General features: G+C 38.6%; 1 protein-coding gene across 1 annotated transcript in view; it reads right to left on the bottom strand.

Annotated features, from left to right (window-relative positions):
• The window catches only part of LOC128469571 (uncharacterized), a 35,098-nt gene extending 14,977 nt beyond the window's left edge, over positions 1–20,121 (bottom strand). The window contains exons 1-12 of the mRNA XM_053451383.1: positions 19,982–20,121; positions 15,405–15,458; positions 14,926–15,036; positions 9,458–9,542; positions 9,109–9,182; positions 8,918–8,977; positions 7,824–7,931; positions 6,519–6,575; positions 5,951–6,081; positions 5,167–5,221; positions 4,832–4,924; positions 2,097–2,231 (exon numbers count right to left, since the gene is read on the bottom strand). Coding sequence (XP_053307358.1) covers positions 2,097–2,231; positions 4,832–4,924; positions 5,167–5,221; positions 5,951–6,081; positions 6,519–6,575; positions 7,824–7,931; positions 8,918–8,977; positions 9,109–9,182; positions 9,458–9,542; positions 14,926–15,036; positions 15,405–15,458; positions 19,982–20,053 — 1,035 coding nt within the window. The 5' untranslated portion in view covers positions 20,054–20,121. The remainder of the gene's footprint in view (positions 1–2,096; positions 2,232–4,831; positions 4,925–5,166; positions 5,222–5,950; positions 6,082–6,518; positions 6,576–7,823; positions 7,932–8,917; positions 8,978–9,108; positions 9,183–9,457; positions 9,543–14,925; positions 15,037–15,404; positions 15,459–19,981) is intronic.
• Positions 20,122–25,426: the final 5,305 nt, after the last annotated feature.

Consider the following 25,426-nt stretch of genomic DNA (forward strand, 5'->3'; position numbering starts at 1 on the left):
AACGTGTATTAATGTTACAGTCAATTTTGTATATTTTCAGTTTTATTGTTTTTATGTTAGTTTTAAATGTTCACTGTCCCCTACTGTAATAGCGCTACGGAACCTGCGGGCGCTCTATAAGTAACATGAAATAATGTCGTGAATAATGATATATTTCTACATTTTGGGGTTAATTACCCCATGCATCCAGCGAGTGCTATTTGTTGGATCTTCCCTCCTGTAAGCTGTTCTGACATAATGTGCGTTTCTGCTCCGATTAATTAACCTGACCTTATGACTTCGGAGGTGACCTGCTGGCTTGCTGGGTCTTTTTGGGTGAAATAGGAAGCTCTTCATACATCCAGTTCCCCTTCGGTAATTATTGCCACCTGCGGTAACCAGAGAGGTGCATGGAAGAGTTGCGGTATGTAGTTGTGATACCACTTGTGGCAATACATTATCCAAGAGGAAGGCTTTGTGGTTCAGCCATGTCATTTTTCAGGTTAGTAGTTGATATGGTAAAAAGACGTTCGAAAATTGCATATGTAGGGCCACAAATATTGAATTGGCTTTCACATGTATCACATACAGGGCCAGCCTTTGGGGTGTGCGACCTGTGCGACCGCACAGGGCGCCACACTCCAGGGGGCGCCGCCGCGGGGTCCGCCGCCGCCGTAGTTTGAAGGGGTAGAGGGGGGTAGTTTGAAGGGGTAGAGGGGGGGGTAGTTTGAAGGGGCAGGGGGGGTAGTTTGAAGGGTCAGAGGGGGGTAGTTTGAAGGGGCAGAGGGGGGGTAGTTTGAAGGGGCAGAGGGGGGGTAGTTTGAAGGGACATGGGGGGTAGTTTGAAGGGGCAGAGGGGGTAGTTTGAAGGGGCAGGGGGGGGTAATTTGAAGGGGCAGAGGGGGGTAGTTTGAAGGCACAGGGGGGGGTAGTTTGAAGGGGCAGAGGGGGGTAGTTTGAAGGGGCAGAGGGGGGGTAGTTTGAAGGGGCAGAGGGGGGGTAGTGAGGGGGATACCAGAGGAGTAGTTCGCACAGGGCGCCGGAACACCTAAGGCCGGCTCTGATCACATATGCCCAACCAGGTGTCCATGTCCAGTCCTCAAAGTCTACGCACGCTGCTGAGTGATAATGAATGTTACCAGTTTAATAATGTTTGATGTTTTGATTAAATGAATGTGGAAACATAAATGACCAAGTCCTGTGATGTCTACCTGACATATAATTAATCATACACAATAGCTAGATAGTCAAAAGCAACTCATTTGTACATCATTTGCTTTAGATTGTAAGCTCTAGAGTCCAGACCATTATTTTCACAGTTCATGTTTTCAAATGGTTGGCTAAGAGTGCTCTTGTGTATCATTTTATACGAAGACCAAGATATATGTAGATATGCCAGCTGTTAGGGACATAGGGGATAATAGGGGTCACCGGGGCTAAATTCCAGACAACTTCCTGAGCCAGAGAATAATTGTTTTTTGGTAATAATAAAAAAAAAAAAAAAAAAAGAATAACGTATCAGCAAATTTAAAATCTAATTTGACTTTTCTGCAGGTATTTATCCTGATGAATTTCTGACATAATGTAGAAGCCGTATAAAAATATATAATAAGAAGATATTATTGAAGGTGGGTCGATATGTGGGGAAGATTACTGTATAGGTAAAGTGAAGAAGAAACAACTTTTTTTCGTACATAAATGATCAAAAGTTAATCATATTTATTCCCCAAATCTAGGAAATTCTTTCATTTTTTTTTTTTTCTCATCAACAGCGTAAAATGTATAAAATGCAAAAAGTGAAAGCTTTTTCTTTTTAAGATAAAAATGGAGGGTTAGGTATATATTTTACTGAAATATTTCTTTCTTATTTCTGATAGATATATGTGTTAGATCCACCACTTCTATAAATAAAGCGTACTCAGTGGCAACTAGAGAGCAACTGGTAAGGGACCTTAATCCAGATCACTTTAAATGAATTTTTCACACTATTTTTTAAATCTCTGGTTAATAATGTATTTCGGGGGCAGACCATTTCCAAAATAAAACAGAACTCTACATGGATGCTTACATTGGTTATTATAAAGTAAAGCGTGATATTATGTTACATTTGAGATTACCTGATTGGTTGCAACATCATTGTCACATTCGTATACGCATCTCCCATAGGGACCTGTCCTCAGAGCCTCAGTTAATGATTCCACGTCATAGACGCCATTACTGCAAACAACATCCACGGGCCAGCCAAACATCCCCTAAGACAAGAAAAGATAAGACGGCAACTAGGTATCTGTAATGAATTAGAGCGGAAGCCTTTAGGACAAATCAGGTGCTCTTCAGGCACGCTGTATAATTAAAGAGAATTAAATGTTATGTATGGGTTTTCTAAAATAATGCCAAGTTGTTTTTTTTCTGTAATTTCAGCACTTTTGGGGGGGGGGGGTTGAATGGGGGGGGTGAATAATAATAAAATAAATAAAAATTGGAATGTTTTTAGGAGTGCATGCAAAGGTGGATTAAAAATGGGCACCAGGGGTGAATTTTAAGATATTTTTTACAGTTCAATCCATTTACCTCATTATATTATGTATAATATAGATATATATAATATTTATTTCTTGTTTTTTTTGTTCTAGTTATAAAATGTTTTGTAAAGATATCAAAAAAAATAAACAAAAAAAGCATGACAAAAGTAATAATAAACAAATAGCACAAAATAAAAATTATTATATATGATATTATATGATTAATATAAGGTTTTTTTTTTCCAGGTCACAAAAAAATGGAAAAATGAGCAGCCAATCAAAAGAGGGATTTTTTTTTATTTTTTTTTTAAAGTCTACTGTTTAAGTTAGGGGATGCCACTAATGAATTAAATAATAATTAACTAAAAATAATAATAATAATAATTTAACTTGAAGGTGTGGGTTTTTTTTTTTTTGCAGTAACATGGAATAAAATAGTAATAGATCAATGTTCGATCATGTTTCCATTACACTGTTTAATATTATGTACACTGGATGGATAATTAGCACTTTTCACAATTTAATAAGATTTGAAACCCTAACCATATTTGTGGGGGGAAAAAAAGACCCTCTTTCAAAGATCCTGCTCAGAAATATAGATGCGGAGCAGATTTATTTATTTTTGTAAACACAGATTTATCCCTCAATTGTTAAACGAGGGAAGCTGAGCAGATGTCAGATTTTCTTTCTAGAAAAAGAAAAAAAAAACACACAAAAATACAATCTGCTCAGCAGATGCGTAATAAGTATCTTGCGTTTGGCTCCCGGCAGAAGGCGTAGTCCTTTTGTATGCTGCCCCTTCTACGCTCCCATTTATTTCCAAGGCCTGTTTGTCTGGTATACTTATGTTGAAGGTTTGGCACGGCTTTAATGAACAGATGGTAACTTTCTAAGTAGCCAACTCTGAACAATGGAGCCCTTAATAGCTGACCTTTATTTATTGTTATTTATAGAGAGGTTCAGCCTTCCTCCGCTCCGTGCTGACAGATGTATTTCCTTAACTTGATACTTAGATTTTTTATTATTATTATTATTATTTATATGTGTATTACACAAAACGTTTTTAACTTAGAAAGTAGGTTCGTATTCCCTTTTTTCTTTATTATACGTTGAAAACTACTTTTCAAGCACTGAGGCAAAGCTGACTGTTGATCAGGAGACATCTGCAGTTGGAAAGCTGGCCCTGGACACACTAACCACACATCTTTGTCATTGTATACGTAAGAAGCACCTTAGCTTTGTTTTGTTAACAAAAGGATTTGCTCAGAAAAGTATAAGTTGTCAGTGAATTAAAGGGTTAACCAGGTTTATATAACTCAAATACACTCCCATGCCCCAACTCAACAAGTTATACCTTTTTTTTTTTTTACTATATTAACAACCCCATCCCATTACCATACTTAGGGGATTGGGGACACAATGGCTACAGCAACAAATGCCCCTACAGAGATATCTCAACTACCCCAACCCACCACACTAAGGGCACAAGAAGGATATAGAAATGTTGGAGAAAGTGCAGAGAAGGGCTACTAAAATGGTTTATGGATTACAAGATAAACCTTACCAGGACAGGTTAAAGGATCTTAACCTATATAGCCTGGAAGAAAGACGGGACAGGGGGGATATGATAGTAACATTTAAATAATTAAAGGGAATCAACAAGATAAAGGAAGAGAGTTTATTTAAAAGGAGAAATACTACCACAACAAGAGGACACAAGCATAAACTAGAAGGGCAAAGGTTTAATGGTAACATCAGGAAATATTACTTTACGGAAAGGGTAGTGGACGCATGGAATAGCCTTCCAGCAGCAGTGGTAGATCAGTAAAGTCATTTAAGCAAGCATGGGATAGGCATAAGGCCAAGCTAGATATAGGATAAGGGCAAGTACTAAAGGAAAGGACTCAGAGGTTGGGCAGACTGGATGGGCCTACTGGTTCTTATCTGCCGTCACTTTCTATGTTTCTTTAAGGGGCTTCAGGAAAGAGCCATAGATCTCCCTATCCTTTAAGAGCCTAACTTCCCAATCCCACACAAATGGGATAGGGGGTACAGTGACACCCTAACGCTGATATGATGGGACATTAGGGCGAGGCTATAAGTAACCCCTGCGCTAGTTAATATGTTTAACCCCCGATTGCAAAGCAGAAAGGAGGAAAGAAAGTGCAGGAGGTTTGTAGTTCCTCGCCTGCAAAAAAAAAAAAAATATATATATCTTTTATGTACAACTTCCGCTCTGTGGAATCAAATAAACGGTTATATGGAGCAAGTTTCCTCTACATTCTAAACAATTGTCCGTCGAACCAAAGTGGCAACAATTCTGCACCAACCTGTTCACCCTTCTTCAAATATATCTTCTTTGCCGAATATGGACAGGTCCCTTCCACTGAACAGTCTAAGCATCGGCTGCTCGCATCCTTGGGCTGGAAAGAATATGACACTTCTGGACATTTAACTCAATACAACACAATACAGTATTACAAAAACACATAGTTTTAACATATTTATAAAAAAAATATATATATATATGTAGTACAAAGTGTATTCCAACATGCATTAAAAAAAGAAAAGAAAACTTAATAGGAATAATCTTGCAGATTCTGAGAGCAGGAAGTTCTTAAACAAGAACAAGAATTCATTTTATTTTTATAAAATCTATACACACCTTGTTTTCTTTAGTAAAATGGGACAAAGTTCCAAATGATGACACCTTTACACATCTGCAAAAAAAAAAAAGAATTAATTAAACAGTTAAAAGTAAAGACATTAAAGATGCATCAAATTGTATTTGGAATCCGTTAAACCGCTGCATAGTTATTACAATTAGGAAATATTGTCTGTACATTTTTTTGTAGTTTTTGTTCTCTAACTGCCCAGGAAATGTCCTATAAAAACCACAACCCTTCATTGTTTCTTTCCGTTCAGAGTCAATACAGTTAGTAAACGGCTGCTTCCTTTCTACAAGTGTGGAACATACTGTGGGCCTTAAAGGAACGGCCACGCCATTTGTTTTGTATAACGTTTTGTTAAATAGCAGTTTATTAAGTCATTCATGCTTTGTTGCTTCTGCCTTCCATTGGTTTACCAAGCAGGCTATTTTTACAATGGGACAGGGAATAAAATCTCGAACCCTAGTTAAGAATTTATTGGGAGTGCATGCATGCGCAGTACACCGGGTGGTGGTGCATGCCAGGAAACCTATAAAGTAAATGAGTTGTTTCTGATTGAAACACTCCTCGTTTCAACCAAAAAAACCAACAGGGGTCTCTGTGATGCCAGGAACGATATTGTTCGTTATTGCCCCTTTATTGCCCCTTTAGGCACTAAACACATACACTGCAGCCTATCTAAGGAAACTGATGAGCGTCGATGTGTGACTCGGCCAATGTGCTTCGATCTTATTGGGAAGTTGTCAGCCTTCCCCTTATGAATAAACTCTATTCTTGTACCTTTTCTTCCCCATCCAATAACATATGAGGTCAATGTCATGACAGGACTTGGCTAGCAGGGAAAACGTGCTCTCCTTCTCATTTCTCCAGTTCCCTCTCACATAGGAGTGTGCAAAATGCCAGTGTCCAACCTTAACACACAACAAAAAGCAATGAATGTAATCATCAAATAATAACGGGTTTTAGCTCTGTGCAATCTAGCCGTAAATTGTTTGGGCAAAATTACTGGTGTAGCTGCAGCGAAAGGGGATAGCACAATGCTTCCCCCAAGGAGGGGTATGGCTAGTGCGGTGGGGGGCAATGGAAGGTATGGGGGGGCAAAAGCCTTTGTGGGGCTTACTGGGGGCATATCGACGGGCTCCCTGATGGGCCACTTCGACTTGCACAGGCTGCAGTGGTATCCAGTATCCTTCGGAGGCAAAGAGCCAGAATGTGACATCATGTATCACGTGTTACAGCGGTAACAGAGGACACATTTCCCGTATCTTACCCCCCCCTCGACAGTGACAGGGGGCAGACCTCAAATAATCACCGCAGACAGTAGCATGTTCCATTGACAGATACTTACCGGCTCCATGTGTTGAATGTGAACAACATCTCCAATAACTCCAGAGTCAATTAACTCCTTCAAAAAGAATTACAATGATTGTTAATATCCACTGAGATGCTGCTGGCAAACATTTCTGGATTATACCGTCAGTACCTTCCTTGGGGAAAAGTGTGATGGCAAAAAGTTGCTAGAAGGAAACACAATGAGTAGGAGAAAGGTCTGGAGAGGCAAAGATATGAAATAAAGAGGGTCCTGAGGACTCTTTGTCCATAAGGGCCAGTCTGGGGCAGTATTCCAAATGTTGAGCAGCCACCATGGCCACCGATGGAACGTTTTTGCGGAATGCTGCACATTTGGCAATGTTCACAGCTTCATAAATATGGCCAACTCCATCGGGAGGGGAAAAGTTTCAAGTTGCACCACATTTTCTGCAAACCGTCCAAAGTAAATTATCTCATCAGATATCAGCTTACTGTAATTTTAAGCATGAGTTCCATTTACTGTATTAAATCAGTACCCTTTACACTTTATTATAGTGATCAGTAACCACATAAAACATTGTTTCTGTGATTTGCTTCCTATTAACAGGCAGCTTAACCTACAGGTTTGAGGTCCCAGCTCATCCTCTACGCATAACCCAACGCTCAATAACAAAACCTAGTGTCCAAAAATGAGGCAATAATACTATGTTCTTGGTGATATGGAACGGCTTCCAAAGACTTACAATATGCGCTCTACTAACTTGTGGTAAGGGGTTAATCATTAACGGATGAGTTGGTCCAAAAGAACATGAATGTACGTATTTAGGAGCCCAACTCAAACCAAATTGGGTAGAGCCAAATTCAATTTTGAGGCTCATCTCTTGGGAATCATGGGGCACTACAGATGAAACGTTCCCCCTTGCGTAAAATAATTTAAGGAACCATTCAAAGAAGCAGATAAATATTCGCTGGAGTATAAAGGCATGGAAGGGTCCAGGCAGGGCTCGTTGAGAAGGTCTATTTATCAGTTCCCTAGACAGGCCGGATACCACAGCTCACCTTCAGAGGTCTAGTGGAGTCCATGCCTCGACCAGTCAGGGCTGTTTTGGCGGCAAAAAGGGGACCTACACAATATTAGGCGGGTGGTCATAATGTTAGGGCTGATCGGTTTACATATCTTGTACATCTTTAATGCTTTTGGACGGCTGTCTACTTAGACTCAGACACAATTCGCTTCTCTTTCCCTCCCCTTACTTGTGATCCTGTAGTTAGCAGCCATCATGTCTTATTAGGTGGCCTTTTGCCCTGTCGAAAAGATCGTTCACGTCTAATTTCAACTTACTTTTATTTTCTGCGAGACAGGATGGTATCGCATTACATGGCCAACAGCAAGCATTATACCACTCTCTTTGCAAACCGCAACAATTTCGCGACAATCTTCAGGAGTTACCTTAAAATAATAATAAAATAATCACAGAACCACATTTAAAAATTAACATAGTTTAAAAAAACATTTTTACGTGTAACATTTATTTTGGCTAAAGCAGATATATATATATTTTATTATAATGTTTTAAATCGTGTTTATTGCGTAAGGTGTTATCAAGCTGTTTACTTAATCAACCGACAACATTTCAATTAGAACACTAGGAAAGAGATAATGAGCGTGAAACTTTTCGAGCGATCACCGACTTCACTTCAAGGAGGTGTCGGTAACATGTTTATAACGCTTCTCCTTCATGGATGAGCAACTCTTTTAAAGTGTGAATAAACGCAATACAAACAATTCTACGAAACTTTTATAGAGATAAAGGGACTGGGAACTTTGCCAATATACAATTACCTGGCCTGTACACATACATATATATATATATACGTTGCCTAGTCGAGCAGCCATTTTTAACACGCTGCATGCCACCACCCCATCCATACCCTGATCCTTCTGATGAGCACATGGTGTGCCCCATCATCCAATTGTCTAACTGTTTACAATATATCATATATTATTAACCCCTTAATGACAAAGCCCGTACATGTACAGGCTCAAAATGCATTGTTTTGAATGGGTTTAGGGACCGCCCATTGTCCTTAAGGGGTTAATATCTGAAAATATGACACGTACATAAGTTGTGTGTCTAACAACCTACTTTTAGGGTTTTACCCCATCCCGCAGCATATGAAATGGGTTAAAATCCCCAGAATTGGTGCTGAAGATACCATTCAACTTATTAGGTCATCTCCCATCCCATTCCATAGCCCATCCAATGAAATTATTATTCCTCTCATCCAATTGTGTGCATGAATAGATGGAATATACCAAATAAATATTTAAGGCCATTGAAAAAATGTACAATTTGGTACAAATAAAGGCAAACCCTGAATTACTAGAAACATTTCCCCTTTGTCTCTTCTACGTTAGAAGAAATAGCTACTTACGGCCATGGGTTTTTCCAGTAAAATATGGTAGCCTTTCCTAGCAAATGCTACAGCGGGATCCTAAAAAAATAAAAGGAATATTATTAAGAATGTTTTTTTTTTAAAGTAAAGGATGCAAATTATTAAAGGGCTCATTAAGTACCCATTTATCGTCAGCGAGGATGTAGAGCGTTCCTTTAATGGTTTAATACCTTATGCATCGAATCCGGGGTTGTTATTATCACAGCATCAGCAATTTTTTCTTTTTCTGCCGCATCTCTCCAGTCTACAGAAACAAAAAGTTCGAAGTCAACATTTAGGCTTTTTTTTTTTATCACCAGATACAAATTTCCACTTAAATTGCTACACTAAGACATCAAGTAAATGTATCAAGTATACAATTTTTATAACATCAGTAAATTTGGAAAGCAGAGACTGATGAACCTTTTACTTGACTTGCGTTTAACGTTTACCATTATGTGATAAATTAACCCCACGGAATAAAACTTTTACTATTTGTCATAATTGTAAATTAATATATATTAATGTTTTCTTTAATACCTTCAAAAACATTGTCAGCGTCAATATTATGCATGAATTTGAGATCTTCTCTGACACAGGCCCGGACATCTGCCACGCCAACCACCTGAAAATCAGCCAATTGCAAGACAAGGTGAGGCAATATTTGTAAGAAGCTTAATAAGATAACATATTATGGTAGAATTCTATGTTTCTAATTGCGCTTTGAAAGTTCGCTGTTCTACCTCTTCTTCAGTATTAGAAACACCATTCCCGATTCTATGAATACCCAAACCCTTCCTAGAATTAATTCTTTCACCATGTAAAATTTTGCCTCATTCACAGTTTTGCTGGGAACACTTAATTGTCATGTGACACAAAAGCAGGCACTGATAGGTTGTTGCCATAGAAACGGAAAAGATTCTGTGGTGTTTTCTTGCGTCGTGGAAAATTCCTAGAACATAATGTATAAAAGACATTGATCGAATAATTCTACCAGGTGGTGAGTCAGAACCTCAAACTTTTTTCGAGCACAGTGTATAGGTAAAGTTAGACAGTGTATATGTAAAGTTGGACGGTGTATAGGTAAAGTTGGATATTGTATAGGTAAACTTGGACATTGTATAGGTAAAGTTAGACAAAGTATAGGTAAAGTTGGATATTGTGTAGGTAAAGTTGGACAGTGTATAGGTAAAGTTGGACATTGTATAGGTAAAGTTAGACAGTGTATAGGTAAAATTGGATATTGTGTAGGTAAAGTTGGACAGTGTATAGGTAAAGTTGGACATTGTATAGGTAAAGTTGGACATTGTATAGGTAAAGTTGGACAGTGTATAGGTGAAGTTGGACAGCTTAAGTGTTAAAAACTTGGTGGATGCTTTCATGCTCTACTGCTCGAGGTAAAGTTTATGTTAGCGTGTAATCTCATGTTCTGCGAACACGGAAATGTTAAACAATATAAGGTTGTGTAAAAATAACCCTTTCAGTTCTCTTTAATTTGTGAGACAGCTATTATAAAACGGCTCGCGCTCTTCTCCTTTCAGTTCCCTTTTTCTTGTTTGCTGCAGGAGGGGAGGTCTCCGTGTCTCGACGAGTCCACCCTTTTCTATGCAAGGGGAGCAGAACACTATGGTGCAGAGGGAGGCGACTATTCTGTGTCCAGCCAACATGCTGATCAATGATTAATTGACTTCTCAACCAATTAACTATATTTATACATTGTAACTCTGCAAATCTTATCTACGTCCACGCAACAGAGAACTCGTTCTTTCCCTGGTAAACCATTAAACAGGATGTCATGTCTCCCTGTAACAAGGAGAAAATGAAATATAGAAATCTGCTGGCAGATCGGCCCCATCCGGCCCCCGTCTTTCCTGCTGTAAAGTCTCAAACCTTAATCAGTCGTTGGTCTTGGCTTAGATTCAGGAGCCGTATGTTTATCCCATGCGTGTTTAATACCCTCACTGTATTACCCTCTACCACTTCTGCTGGAAGACACTTATCTAGCACTCAGAATAAAAGAAGGGCAGATATTTCATATAATAGAGGGGTTAAGTCTCTTACTTATATATAAAGTAGGTGATAGGTACAGTTTTATCATTTAAAAGCTGTAATATTATATACAACTATGTAAGGTTTTGGTATAATTACAGTGCCCTCCACTAATATCGGCACCCTTGGTAAATATGAGCAAAGAAGGCTGTGGAAAAACTTTATTGTCTTTATTTGTTTAAACTTTTGATTTTTTTCTTCAAAAAATACACAAAACTACTCTGCTCTCATGGATGTCAAACAATTACAAACACAATAAAGGTTTATCCAAATAACCTCAACAACCCGTTGCCGCACATCACAGCTATATTCCTTCTATTCCCATTGTGATGAACGTCTAATGCAATTTGGCCTATGTGTTACCCAATATTTATACCCCCGTGAAACAGGAAGTCGCCATTTACCAATTTCCTGTTCCTAGTCACCCAGGTGTACTAAAAAATGTAAAATATCCCTGGCAATATACTACAAATATATTTTTCTATTTTCCATACTGGGTGCCAACAATTCTGCCACACACATTTTTAACATTTCGGCTAAACCCGTGTTGTGTTTGCAATTTTTGACAGCTTTCCTTGCTCAAATGTACCAAGGAAGGTGCCAATATTAGTGGAAAGAAATTATATATATATAATATATATATATATATTCTAGATCCTAGTCGTGGGATTCTAAAATGTGGATCTTTCTAGTCACTCTAGAAAAGTGATGACCAGTGATTGGTCGATGTCTTGGGACCGGTTTAAGCCGGCTCCTTCCTTACCGGTTGTTTTTGTTTGTTCTGGGTTTTTTTTTTTTTTACATTTTTTTTCTGGCTCTTTCTTGCCTCTTAATTCAGTCAGATCCTTTTGTAAATACAGTCGTGGAGGAGGGGTGGAAAAAAAAAAAATCACAAAAAAAAAAATAGTAGGCTCAGTAGTTTAGAGGGTTCTACGCAGAATGGAATAGAAAGGAAATTACAACACGTTTTTTCCACTCCTTGCTGGCTTTGTTCGCCCTCCCTTTTGCTGGTTTCAGAGCTGTTTCAGGATCCATTACAGCGCCGTCGAATGACACGTATTTAAGCCTCGCAGAGAATGCGCTCATACAGAGAAATGGCAGAGCTTTCAGGGGACGGATCTGGTCATTTCTGGAATACATCGGAGATCCCATACAGAAGATGAAGATTGGGGTTTTTTTGGAGGAGAAACACATTTTTGAAGATCTTTATTTCAAGATTTCAATTTGGAACTCTTAATTGGACATTTAACGTACAATAAGCATGGTATTTTGAGGCACATATGGAGGTGATTTTGTTTCTATTTTGCTATTTATTTTATGAGTTCATTAAATAAAAAATATGCTAAATTTCAGATTTTTTAATATCAAAGTAGTGTTTTTTTAATAATGTAAGTAAATTAACTATTATTATACAACATTTTGCTGATATAAATATCTGGAGTAACTTGTTACAATAATGTAGAAGCATTTAAAGAAAAGGTACAAGGTTACTTCATCCCAAAATGCCTTCAATTCTTAGATTTGAAGATTTTGCGTTAAAAAAGATTTTGCATTAATTGCTTAAATCCCCCAACATCTCTATATTAAATTTTAAAAAATGAAGAGCTTTTTCAATAACTACATCATGAGCAAAATGCTATACATAAATAAATATATATTTTAAAATGGCAGATTGTGTTGACAAACAACCCAATTGAATATATATATTTATTATATTGTGTATTTGTTAGCGATTCATGTTAAGCACTATAGTGTAATTAGTAAATATGCATCTCTTGCTTATCCATATTTATTATCCTTTATTAGGCTAAAAAGGTACAGTATATAAAACATATCTATAGCTATAAAATTTTAGGAATAGGTTTACAAAGCATTTAGCTTATATATATATATATATATATATATATATGTGTGTGTGTGTGTGTGTCTGTGTGTTTATAATGTCCTTTTGTGTGTTACATTAATAAAATAATAATAAATATTTTTCATTTCAATATCTTATTGTAAAACAAACTTTAAATGACACCACAACTTGTGTTAGAGTTACATTAAAGCGAAATTAAAAAATCAAAATAATAGGTTGGGAGATATTAGAAGGATTTCTGTAGGGGTTGGAAAATGAGAATCGCTATTTGGATGAGTTTAGTAACAAACATGCCTGTTGTGTGAAACTTCTGGATTAGATCAACATGTGATAAAATGTATTCAAAGTAATTTACAGCAAAAGCAGCTGGAAATTAGACACTATCGTGGGTTTAGAAAGGAAAGCAAAGATGGAAGAGAAACCACGGATAATGCTATTAACAGATTAGATGCTCATATAATCCATACTTTATCCGTTCTCCATCACTGTAAGTAGGGGGTAAGGAGGGGGGAGGAAAATAATACGGAGCCCATTCAAAATAATTCATTCTGATGGAGAGACAGAAAATAGCAGCATGATTCTCTCCAAAACAAGACAACTGTAAACAGATACATCACACCAGATACCACACACACACACACACACACACACACACACACACGGTTCGAATAAATGTTGGTCCACTACATAAGAATGGCAATACATATATCCTCGGTTCAATTTCTGGTGTACTTTACAAAGGGGGGATGTAGCTAAATGGAACAGCCTCCCAGCAGAAGCGGTAGAGGGTAATACAGTGAGGGGATTTAAATATGCATTAAATTGCTACAAGGTTTGGAGGGCATGATGTGTCTTTATGTGTCCTACAGCAATGTTTAGTCTCCATTCCATGACAATGAACATTCAAAGTGCTACTTTGATGAATGCATATGCTTGCATGGAATGGGTGCAATTGTTGCAACATATGGAATAACTCACAGGCTGTTCTATAACTAATAAGTAAGACCTGTATCGTCCACAAGGAGGCGCTAGCGGTTCGTATAAAGCAAACCACGCAACCACTACTTCTCGTCTTCTCCCCATTGTTCAGACTGCTGTTTGGTAGCTTTCTATAATTTCTCCATAATCACATTTATTTAAGATACTATCATTAAATTTGTATGTGGCGTGTACACTAAAACATAACCACATGCCGCACAGCACACTAACAACATACGTGGCAATAACTATTCAATTCCAAACACTGACTTCAAACAATATGTTTACGCTGGGAATAAATTTAGTATTTCTGGATTAAATTGTGTTATTTTAAGAAATTGCTCTCAGTTGTACATCTGTTTTGTTTTCCCAGCTGGTTGGAAATGAGTTATAAAGACCCGTAACCTTAGATAAATTATTATGGCCATAAAGCAGCACGTCAGTGTTTTGTGTTCATGAAAAGGTCACCAAGATTTATAGCTCTAAAAATGCAAAAAGTGGATACAGTTATGAACCTAGAGATTGAAAACACGAGTCATGAAGAATACACATCAAAACTTAAACTTGGATTAGAGAACACAACGTGCCATTGGAACACAGGAGTGATGGGAGTGATAAAGGGCCATTGGAACACAGGAGTGATGGGAGTGATAAAGGGCCATTGGAACACAGGAGTGATGGGAGTGATAAAGGGACATTGGAACACAGGAGTGATGGGAGTGATAAAGGGCCGTTGGAACACAGGAGTGATGGGAGTGATAAAGGGCCGTTGGAACACAGGAGTGATGGGAGTGATAAAGGGCCATCGGTATGCCTATGAAGATATTCCATTAAAAATAAGTCATTTCCAGCTACAATAGTTATTTACAACATTAACACCTTCTGTGCTGGATTTCTGATCCATTTCGTGTTATTTTAGTGGACAAAATGTGTCTTTAAAACACAAGAACCCCAGAAACAGTCACTGCATGCTACATGAGCTCGTAAATGTATTATGCAGCCGCGCATATCCAGCCGTTGGCTGCACATATGTCATCAGATGGCCACCAGCCTTAAAGTGCCAGGACCAACTCATCATTGATATATTTATATATATAATGCACAGAAAACGTGTTACCTTCATTCGGCTGGGGAAATTCACGGCATAATAAGTGTAGCATTTCCCGCGACTTCCGGCACCCACCACCAGCACACTCACACATCTTGCGTCCTCTTCGTCGGGTCTTGGCTGCATTAAGAGCGAGATTATTACTTTTTTTCATTCTATAGGGGTTACGTAGAAAAATGTTTTAAAAAATGTCCTCATCACCATAGTAACCAATGGAATATTGCGCTGTATTTAATGTGAAAATCAAATTTAAGAAACAAAAGTCAATATTACAATAATCAAGATGTGTTTGTGGAACTTTCACATATCAGATGAAAACTCAGGTAACAGAAGTCAGAGGGGTTGCACAGTTTTCAGGCCTCTACATTGGGTGATCTAGAAATTTGTTTATACGAGAAAATAATAGACATTTATGGACAGTTCCGTGTGATGGTTAGTTCTACATTAGTCTCGATGTCTTTCGTTTATTAGACTGTGAAGATACTTACAATATCAAATTCAATATCGTTGTTTAAGCAAGCATCTTCAGCTTTCTTAACGCCCTAAACAAAGGAAATTACAAAGGAAGATGTATCAATGACAGCGTCTTGGGCAAAAAAACACAAACATAGCCCACTGGCAAACAATAAATACACGCCACAATGCATTTAGGGATATAATTGGTTTTAAAAAATGTATATTCCATCCACCCATTGACAAAGTCCTGCAAGAGAAAAAAGCAAGTCTGTTGATTGACTTTCCTGGATCCAGAAATTCTGACATATTTATATAGTATGTGGGTCTCAGAAACATTTACCATGTCGCTTTAATGTGTATCCACTTAATATGTCCACACTTAATTTATATATTGCCTTTGACCAAAGCACATACCTCCCAAGTGTCCATCTTTTCTTAAAGCGTAGAATGTTTGCAGGGTATGAGGTTGCATCAATGTCATAACGAGCCATTTACTACTGATTATTATTATTATATTTCCTTTCTATGGCACCAACAATTCTTACAGTCCATGTGTTCCAAGGTTCTGACAAAACTAGAACCGATAGACTAAGACGAAGCGGTACATTAGGGGAAGAGAGCCCGGCCTGCAAGCTTACAGTCTAGAGATACAAAAGAGATTGCATTGGAAAACATTTCCTTCCATTGGGTATATGAGAAGTCTATGATCCCATGGGACATCTGAGCTAAAGGGCAGTTAAGGTTTCCTCCGGCTCGTAAGCTATTATTACATTGTTTTTTATAACTCCTACTGAACACAATATGTAAGATCTAATGATGTCGCTAATGATGATGATAGCTAATGCTACGTGAAAGGCAGAAAAAGTGGCTCTGACAATTACATGGCCTCCTTTCCGATCTTACCCAGGGAGGAGGGTGACCCACTCATTCATCCTGTTGAAATATCAATTTTGTTGAAATATCATGTTTTTTTCTGGCAGCAATTAACCCTGTGTGGGAAGGATCTCGAAGGGGTCCAGCAGATCCCACCTTAACTACGTGTCCAATCAGAGTCTAACCGCTGGCCAACACTGGCTGCGTACTATGTGAGCATTGATTTGGAACATGCGGCTTCTCATATCCAGCCATGATTTAGCACAAATTGGCCTTAAAGTGCCAGGGTCGCCTCGTCATCAAAGGTCCACCCCTGTTCCTAAGGGGTTAAGAAACGAGACTTCAGTTCCATTTAGGCTCTAACCTGGCTGTCATGCGATTGGCTGCTGCTACTCCCTTTCATTTCAATCAGAACACATCTCTCATTAATTAGAATGAGAGTTCTATTGAGCATGTGCAAGAAGCATACTGAGGTATGCTCCATGCTTTCAAAAGAGGCAGCTGAGGGGAGGAGTTAAATGAGAAAGAAGTTTCACTTCTAACTTTTCTAACTAAGAAATACACTGGAGTCCACCCAAAATAAACTAAAGTATTGACATCTTAAAGGCCCAGACTGATGTTTAGTGCATATTTTGTGCAAAGATGACTTCCAGCTCATGTATGGGTTCCTTGGGCGGAGCATTTGGAGAGCAGAGCCGGACCTGAAACAGGTGCAAGAACTTTAAAGTTGAGTGTCACAATGTCACCGTTTGGCAGAAAATGAGTGTTCCTGAGCCTTATAGACCTAGAAGACCATGCTTAAGATTCTAAAAGTGACATTTATGACCCTTGAATACAGAATTTTATCACATTATGCGTTAAAGATCCAAAAAGTGCTGCCTGACTAAAATCATATTGTACGAAATGCAATGTGGTCCCTCAGCACCAGGGACTCTGTAAAGGTTAAGGACCGTTGAGACTGTATTTTCTGTTCTTTTGAGTTACTAAGCTCAACGGGATCTCAGCTTGGGACAACCTTAACAAAACCAGAACTGCTCCGTGAATGGTGAATCCGTAGAATGTTCTAAGCTTTGTTTGACGCTCTGAGTTTAGTGAATAGATGTCGAGGAGACGATGATATAAGCTCATAGGACATGTTGATACTTTGTAGTACGTTCAGAAAATAAGTAAAAACGGAAATGCTGGGAACACACAGGAAACGTGACTGTTAGGTGACTCAGAAACAACCTTTTGTACTCTACAAAATGATCACTGATATATATCACTGGCTGTATGTTAACAAAAAAAGAAAAATGAACGGCACTTTAGCAACGAAAAGAAGAAAAATATGGGTACAGGAATAGACACATTAAATATCATTGATAGTTTGAAGTAGGTTAGTAGCAGTTACACAATTTCACGCGTTTATATGCCCAGGTGGGAAGCTAAGTAATAAAAAAATAGGTGCTTGTTACGATGATATAAATGTTGGAGAGGGGGGGGACTTTTCAACACAAAAAAGTCCCAAATTTTACTAATAAGTGAGATTTAGTCATGAAAGTGCACTTGGCAGTAGAGTTTCAACACTGAATGGCCCTGCAGAATGTATAGTTCAAACAGTGATGCTTATGACTACCCATGATAGATTGGCTCAGTCTTGATCACCCAGACGGACACATTTACTAATGAAGTCTATGGAGGAATGGATTTCATTAGCATTCCCGTTAAGAATCAGTCACCCAAAGTCACCCAAAATACTGACTTTTCAGTGTTGATACTTTTTTTAAAAAAAATGTAAGAAATGTATTTAACATATGCATCTAAGATACAGAATTTCATACAAGGAACCATCCCATGCATTGAGTTTATATTAATTCGAGACATGCCAGCATGGGCTTTCTCCCAAGGAGACCAAATGTTTTGAAAGTGCAGCAATTTTGGTGGACGTTCACCTTAGGGCAAAATAGCAGTTTTCAGTGACATCCTCTCCCCCGATCGTAGGATCAGGGGACAGGACGCCCTTTAGGTGGAAGTTTGCTCCAGGTTATGTCAGCAGAGATGCAGATGAAGATAGAAGAACAAGAAGCTGAGGTGATCGGCAGAGAAGGTAGGGAAACATTTAGAGAGAGCGTGAGAGAGAGCGAACAAGAGTGTGTGAGTGAAAGGGCCTGTCAATTTTGGATGAAAATTAGGAGCTTTTTGCTTTGTTTTCGCTAGATTCGTGGGGGTCTGGCCCCATTTTTGTGGCTTCGTACAAATCGCTGAATTTGCAGTTTGTACGAATCGGAATGCACAAGTCTAAGGTTAATTCTCTTATAACTTAAGAGTGAGGTGTGTTATCACTCTTAATCAATACTGTCTTGAATTGGGCAGTAATTTGATTGAAAGACAAAATTCCAAGCTCTAGGTACTTTTAATAAAACCATTTAATTGTGATAAAACTGCATGAGAAAATGTATTTAAATAACATTTCCAGTTTTTGAAACGTGTATATGATGGGTGTGCAGTGATTCCTTGCTTGCGTGTACATAATGGTCGTTTCAGCAGCAGCCCCAAAACTTATATGGTAGTTATGAGAAGAGCTTCCTTATTTCTTGTACACAGTCCCTGTATTCCAGCCCTCTTGGGTAATACAATTTTCCACGCTGTTATGTGGACATATGTTACTGAGAGGGTGGTAGATGAGTGGCACAGCCTCCCAGAAGAAGTGGTAGAGGCTAATACACTGAGGGAATTATAAAACGCACGGGATAGGCATATGGCTCCTGAATCTAAGACGAGACCAACGACTGATTAAGGTTTTAGTCTCTACAGGGACTAGACGGGCCGAATGGATCTTGTCCGCCGGCAAAATCTATTTTTCTATGTAAGCCCCGCACTTGCAAAATCCGTGTAACTGTTACTACCCCACTTAAAAGTATCAACCGGTATTTAGGTCCACTTTTCATACCAACATACACAACAATAAAAAAAAAAAATACAAAAACCAAGACAGAAAGGATATTTGTGATAGTGAGTATTACTACTTAAAAGGCAATATACGGTATATACTACAGGTTACTAAACGACACCAAACACATGGCAGTTTCATACAGTATAATTTAATAATATATTTGATTGTGATGTACAGTGAAAAAAATAATGTATTAAATGCAACAAAAAACACTACAAAAAAACCCAAATATTCAGTAGAATGTATTTTCCAAACAATCTGATTTTGACAAAGCTTGTACCCAGAGTCATATGATTTGTAAGCTTTCATGATTTCAAACTCTATCTGAGCAATAGAGTCTCCGGCTGTAATCCCATTAACCCCTGGCCACCACAACATGATTTAACCTGTGATATTTATTTTGATTCTATGTATTTTTATTATAAATAGAATTTCACCTCCTGGGGTGATATTTAACTTCCCTGAAATGTTTTCATCTTCCCTAAATTTCCTTTAGATGACCTAATCCTGAGTGTCCTCTTACATACAAGGTACTGTATACATGCACTGCTTATCTACTTGGCATTCTAAGGGTTAAATGTTCTCCCCAAATAATCAGACACATCATTTAAAAAAATGGTAAAAATATAAATAGTTTATTACTTATAACACAAACCTATAACACAGTCTTGTTTTGAAATAATTCCATAAAGTAACATTTTATATCACTTTGTATCAATTTGCCTCCTTCTCACAAACTGTTACATTTGTCAAAACAAGTTTCATGTTTCACATCCGGTTTCATGTAAATAATCTGATTCCTACCTGATCTGATGATTTGGGGGTGTCCTGCCCCCTGCCTGATTTACTTTTAAAACTGAAGATCTTGGAGAACATCAGGATGGCAGCTGTCACCCCCTTGGGATGACTGTCACAGGAGATGGGGATGTGAAGGCTGAGCTGGTCTAGTGCAGTCTAAGCACAAGCAGGAGGTATCAAGGATCTTTCCAAGCACTGACTATGTTCAGGGCAATATGAGGTTAACTGAAGAAGCCACTCCCCAAAATCATGGCTGAGACAAGCTAGGCATAGAGTGGGAAATTCTCATGATGTCACTTATATGATGTGGCTGTTAGCGATTACTGGACAGTTGGCTAAACAAACTCACATGTTTCACAATCTGCATGTAAACTGAATCCTCCTCTGGCCTGGCATCACCCCAGACAGTGATCTAATTTGTAATATGGATTGGGTGAAATTATGACCTCATAAAATGTAGCAGTTTATAGAACAGTGAAATCAATAACGTATTAAAGTATTACTAGGTCATTTCCTGTGTTGTAGGTGTTGTTCCTCTTAGACAATTGCACTGCAAATAAATTTATAGAGCAGATAAAAGGTGAGGGCTGACACCTTCTGGTTCAGGTAGGGGGAGAATAAAGTTGAGGGGCCGTCACGTTACACCACCCCACTGAGCTACTGCCTCCTTTTTTGAGGAATTTTGGTGGACCCAAAAGTGGTGGGTCAGTCCACCCCTCCTCTGGCCCCTATAATAAGTTATGCATTTTATAAATGCATTGTGCAGGGCAGGAACAATAAAGAGTATCCCTATACCTTTACACCTGCCCTGCACAATGCATTTATAAAATAATGATCTGATAACTTATTATACACCTAAGAGAATTCATAACATGAGTATGGTGTATATATTGTTTCTATACAGTGTATTAATTAAAAAATAATAACAGAGGCTACTAATGTGAGGAAAGTATTATGTGATTTACAGACGAATTAAATTGACAATCCTGACATCTTATGTCCTTTAATGTAAATGATAGCTGAGAGGTCTCTTTAAAGGTCCACGATGACCCTGACCCTCCTGTAGACTGGTAATGTCACATTTATAATTATTTTTGTTGATTTTTCCCCCCAGAAGCAAAGATAGGTCCAGTGTTTGAAAAATGGGATTGCGACATAATGGGATGTATTTATTGAATGCATTTGTACATTTATATCCCGGCACATATTTAAAATATATCATCTGAAATGTAATCTGTTTATATATCTAGAGACCAATCATGGCATGTATGTAACATAAACATACATGGCGAGATATTGGTTTAAACATTTAAGAAATGGGAAGGAAATTAGTGCCGCCATCTGCTGGCAGTAATTGGTATCACTACAGATATTTCCAGCCTTGAAATAAAGCAGATGGAATTTTGCCATTTTTTTGCATTAACAAAAAATAAAATCAGTTCTTAACAATGGTTAATAGTTCTTTATCAAACATAGGGTTGAATTCCCAATATAAAAGAGGCCCCGAAATCCTTTATTGTTCTTTATATTTGTCAATGACCCACACAAAATGATTAGCATTATTATGAAGGGGACCTGTTTGTAAGATCACAGGATAGAGTGATGATGTGCTGAGTAAAGTGCTGCCCCCTGCAGTATGTGAGATGTATAACATCACAGAAGGAAATCAGTTGTTCAGTTATAAATTCCACCTACGGCAGGGGGCAGCACTTTGCATTTGCTGCTCAGCTACACTTTAAATGTATAAGTGTCCTGGAAAAACATGGTGACTCAACAACAATTGATTAAAGGGGCAGTGTCCCATGCAGCCTCGCCAATGAAGACTGCATATTAAAGTATTTTGTAAGCTTTTGGAGAAGCTGCTGCTTCAGAGCTGCAGTGCACTGAGGGTCTTGTTTGCCCCGGACCCCCAAAGTGGGCACAGGCAGTAGGATGTGCAATATCTCTCCATGCATTTGCAAGGGACAACACACCATAATTTAAAGGGACCAATCAGTTATCAAATGCATTAAAGTACATGTGATGGTTGGAACGTCCCTTCGAATAATAATCAAGTTGCAGATTCCTAAACATAGTAAATGTAATTTAACGGTACATTTTTAAGAAAATACAGTCACTGAGGACAAGTTCTGGAAAAGGAGAACAAAGAGTTTTGCTGCCTGGGGCTCAGCGGCACAGGTGGCCATTTGGTCTGCGTGCCCCAGTAAGAGGACTATTCTAAGAAGCCTCCAGAGAAGTCCCCCCCCCCCCGGTCTCTTGTTGTACTCCCTCACATCTGATCCACTGTTTTCAAGGTAAAAATGGGGGCAAGTGAAGCTGTACTTCTTTACATGGGGAGCCTTGGGGAACAAGTGGGTGAGTTTATTAAACAGGAGGGTCCCAGGAAAAAAGGAGGTTGTTTGTTTCTAAACAAAAAGCGCCCAGCAAGACAGATAAGCCTTTTTTGAACATGGGTGGCCACAGAGAAAGAGACAAGCAGTGAAATATTGGGGAAGAGATGGACAACTTTGGAGAATGAACGTTATGGACCATGATGGGGTGGGAGCCTGGGCCCTAAGTTGATACTGGGGCAGTAAATATCTGATGGCGGCCCTGTTGACCAGCATTTCTGGCTGAGTGGGTCAAATCATTGAGACTGTGACATGAGGAGGCAGCCAGGTAGCATTTTGGCAATGACGCAAAGCTAATTTGATGTCACAAACGCCATGTAGGTTAAGAGGCACATTCATAAAACATCATTTTTGTCAATTACAATGATGTCATTGTATGGATTGTTGTTTATGGTCAAACACGAGGCCTTAGGTATTGCGGCATTGAAAGTGTAACTAAAATGGCTAAGGAGAAGCTTCGACAGATGCCTCTGTGACCAGGGCTTTGCATGGAGAATGATTGCAAGGTATTCTTTGGTGGGGGGTAGGCAATGCCTGTGCCTTTGTGGGGGATGGAAGGCAGATGAGTCCTCAGTGGGGGGTGGTAGGATGTGCATACAATGAGACTTTTGCAAAGAACATTGAAAGGGATTTCAGTATAGAATGCAAGAGGCCATCAAAGTGGAAGGCAAACAAAGGGATTTGGCCAGGAAAGAAGAATTCAAAACAGCCATAGCCAAGAAAAATGGACCCGTGTCTCATTTACAAAACAAGGCAGGAGAGATTGAGCTAGGATTTGCCCCGTAGGCATCCATTAGGCCAGGGTCACCAAAGGACCCAAAACACTGAAATTGATTTGTCGCTTGTTTTGTTGTGTAATGAATGAGGTACTGCAACACCCCGCACATCAGGTATGGAATGTACAGTATACTATAGGTGTGCGTCTCACACTTGCACATTATTTCCTGGTACACATTGCCTTCGCATAGTCATATCACAAAGTATCCAGGACTGAATGGTGAGGCCATCAAGAAAACCTTGCAGAGCTATATGCAAAAATCTATTTGATTTATTAATTTTGTACACTGTATGGAAACCCTATATACATATATAAAACATAGCAGCCTATGTGACAGCGCACAAGGTAGTTATTTAATATCACCTATAAGAAGTTTGAATTTAGATCTGCTGCACTCCACTTACCATCCCAAAACGAAGGTCTCTTGAGCTCCCCCAAGTGGACAGAAAGTGCATCACACTGCAAACTGATATATCTTTCTAAAAACCCTCATACAGGTGCAATTAAATCTTGGAAATAAGGCTAAAAAGGTAATACATAGATCACTGTTGTTTTACTGTTTCCTTCTGTGTAACAACAAAAGCACCTAATTTGCATCATTGTTTAAATTCTAATTAGCATGAAAGGTTCTCCATTATTATAGGGAACAAAGTGTTTTCTCTCAAAGAGTTGTGTGTTGTGATTTGCAAATTGTCCGATCCATTGCTTTACAATACATAGCTGACCCCTGCAGCACCAAAATGATTCAAATCTAAAAGATGTCTCTGATGGCTTTAGATGATGACACAGAGATCATTGCTAAAAAAAACCTATACATTTACTAGCAAACTTATAACATGACATCATAATTCTTTGATGACATGTCCGAGTTACGCTTAGGAAATAAAATATATAAATATTCTTTATGCTCTACTTGTTAAAAGTATTCTCATCAGATGAAGCCCCCTGTTTCGAAGCACAATCACAGCAGCCCCTCCAACATAGAGCAATTTAATAATCCATATCCCGCATATATACTTCCAGACATTAGCTCTAAACGTGGCATTCCAACATATCAGCTAATTTATAACTATAAAATATACCAGGGCTCTAAAGTTTGATGCCTGCTTATTTGCCAAGTAAAAAATATATATAGCGGACGTGAAGAAAAATTCAGATTTTCCCTATTTTATCCCAAGCACTTGAATTTTGTCTTTGTTTGCTAAGACTGTGCAATTACCCCACTTCTCCCTCTCATACAGTAATGACGGGTCTAATGTTTTAATCAGAAAGTATCAAAGGTTAGATAAGATTAGTAATTCATCTATTCTTCCGTTAATATACGCCGTCGGTTCATTAAGTGGAACGGCACTTAGATAAGGGCATGAAAGTGAACTAATCACTGAACAAGGTGAACAAGATTGCTTTCATATCCACTACTACAGCTTAAAGAGGAAGGCATCAAGTAGCTGAAGTTGTGCATAGATAGTTTAAAATGTCTTCGCAAATATTCTGTAAGAGATCAGATATTCAGAATAATCATTTTGTAACTAAACTACAAACCTGAATGTAAAAATGCAGTTCAGTGGCAATCGTAATATAGATTGCTTGGCACAGCGTATTGGCTTAAAATGCCAGCACGATATGTATGTCTGCTAGGGGTGAATTGGAAAATTAAGCATAGAAATGCAAGTTTTTTACTACATTTTGTCTCATTCATAATTTTTGCTGGGAACAAATTATTGCTGTGTAAACACAAAAGCAGACACGGGTCTGTATCGGAGATCCCGTGGTCATCGTCGCCGGTTCTCTTCTAAGGTCCTCCAAGAACTGATGCCTGTATGGCAACATTTCTCCGGCATGCAGTAGAGTAGCTGAACTTGACGTCTCTTACAGCAAACCCACTCCTGGGATGATAAACCAACTACTCGGCTGGCCTCTAAGTCTTATCCAAAATGCCCTAGAGGCTCTATTTTCTAGATCTAGGGACTCGCATGACTTACATGAAAGGCTGTGAGTCTTCATCTTCATTGTGAAAACACCCACTAACTGGTCCGACATTCCCCAGTTCATTTATGGGGTTCACTCACTTACCGGTGCGCTGTAGGTATGTCATATTAAATGACATCATTAACCATACGTTATTCGGGGATAGCTCATCCCTCCCTGTAGGAGAAATTCACTGGGTTGGCCCTTCATAATGCGTGGATAATGTGCTGAAACATCTTATCTCACGGTAGCTCACATTATGAGACAGTTGCGGACACATAGGGATTTATAGACTAAGGTTTTCCGGATACTATT

Source organism: Spea bombifrons, chromosome 12, assembly GCF_027358695.1.
Source record: "Spea bombifrons isolate aSpeBom1 chromosome 12, aSpeBom1.2.pri, whole genome shotgun sequence".
NCBI classification, from domain to species: Eukaryota; Metazoa; Chordata; class Amphibia; order Anura; family Pelobatidae; genus Spea; species Spea bombifrons.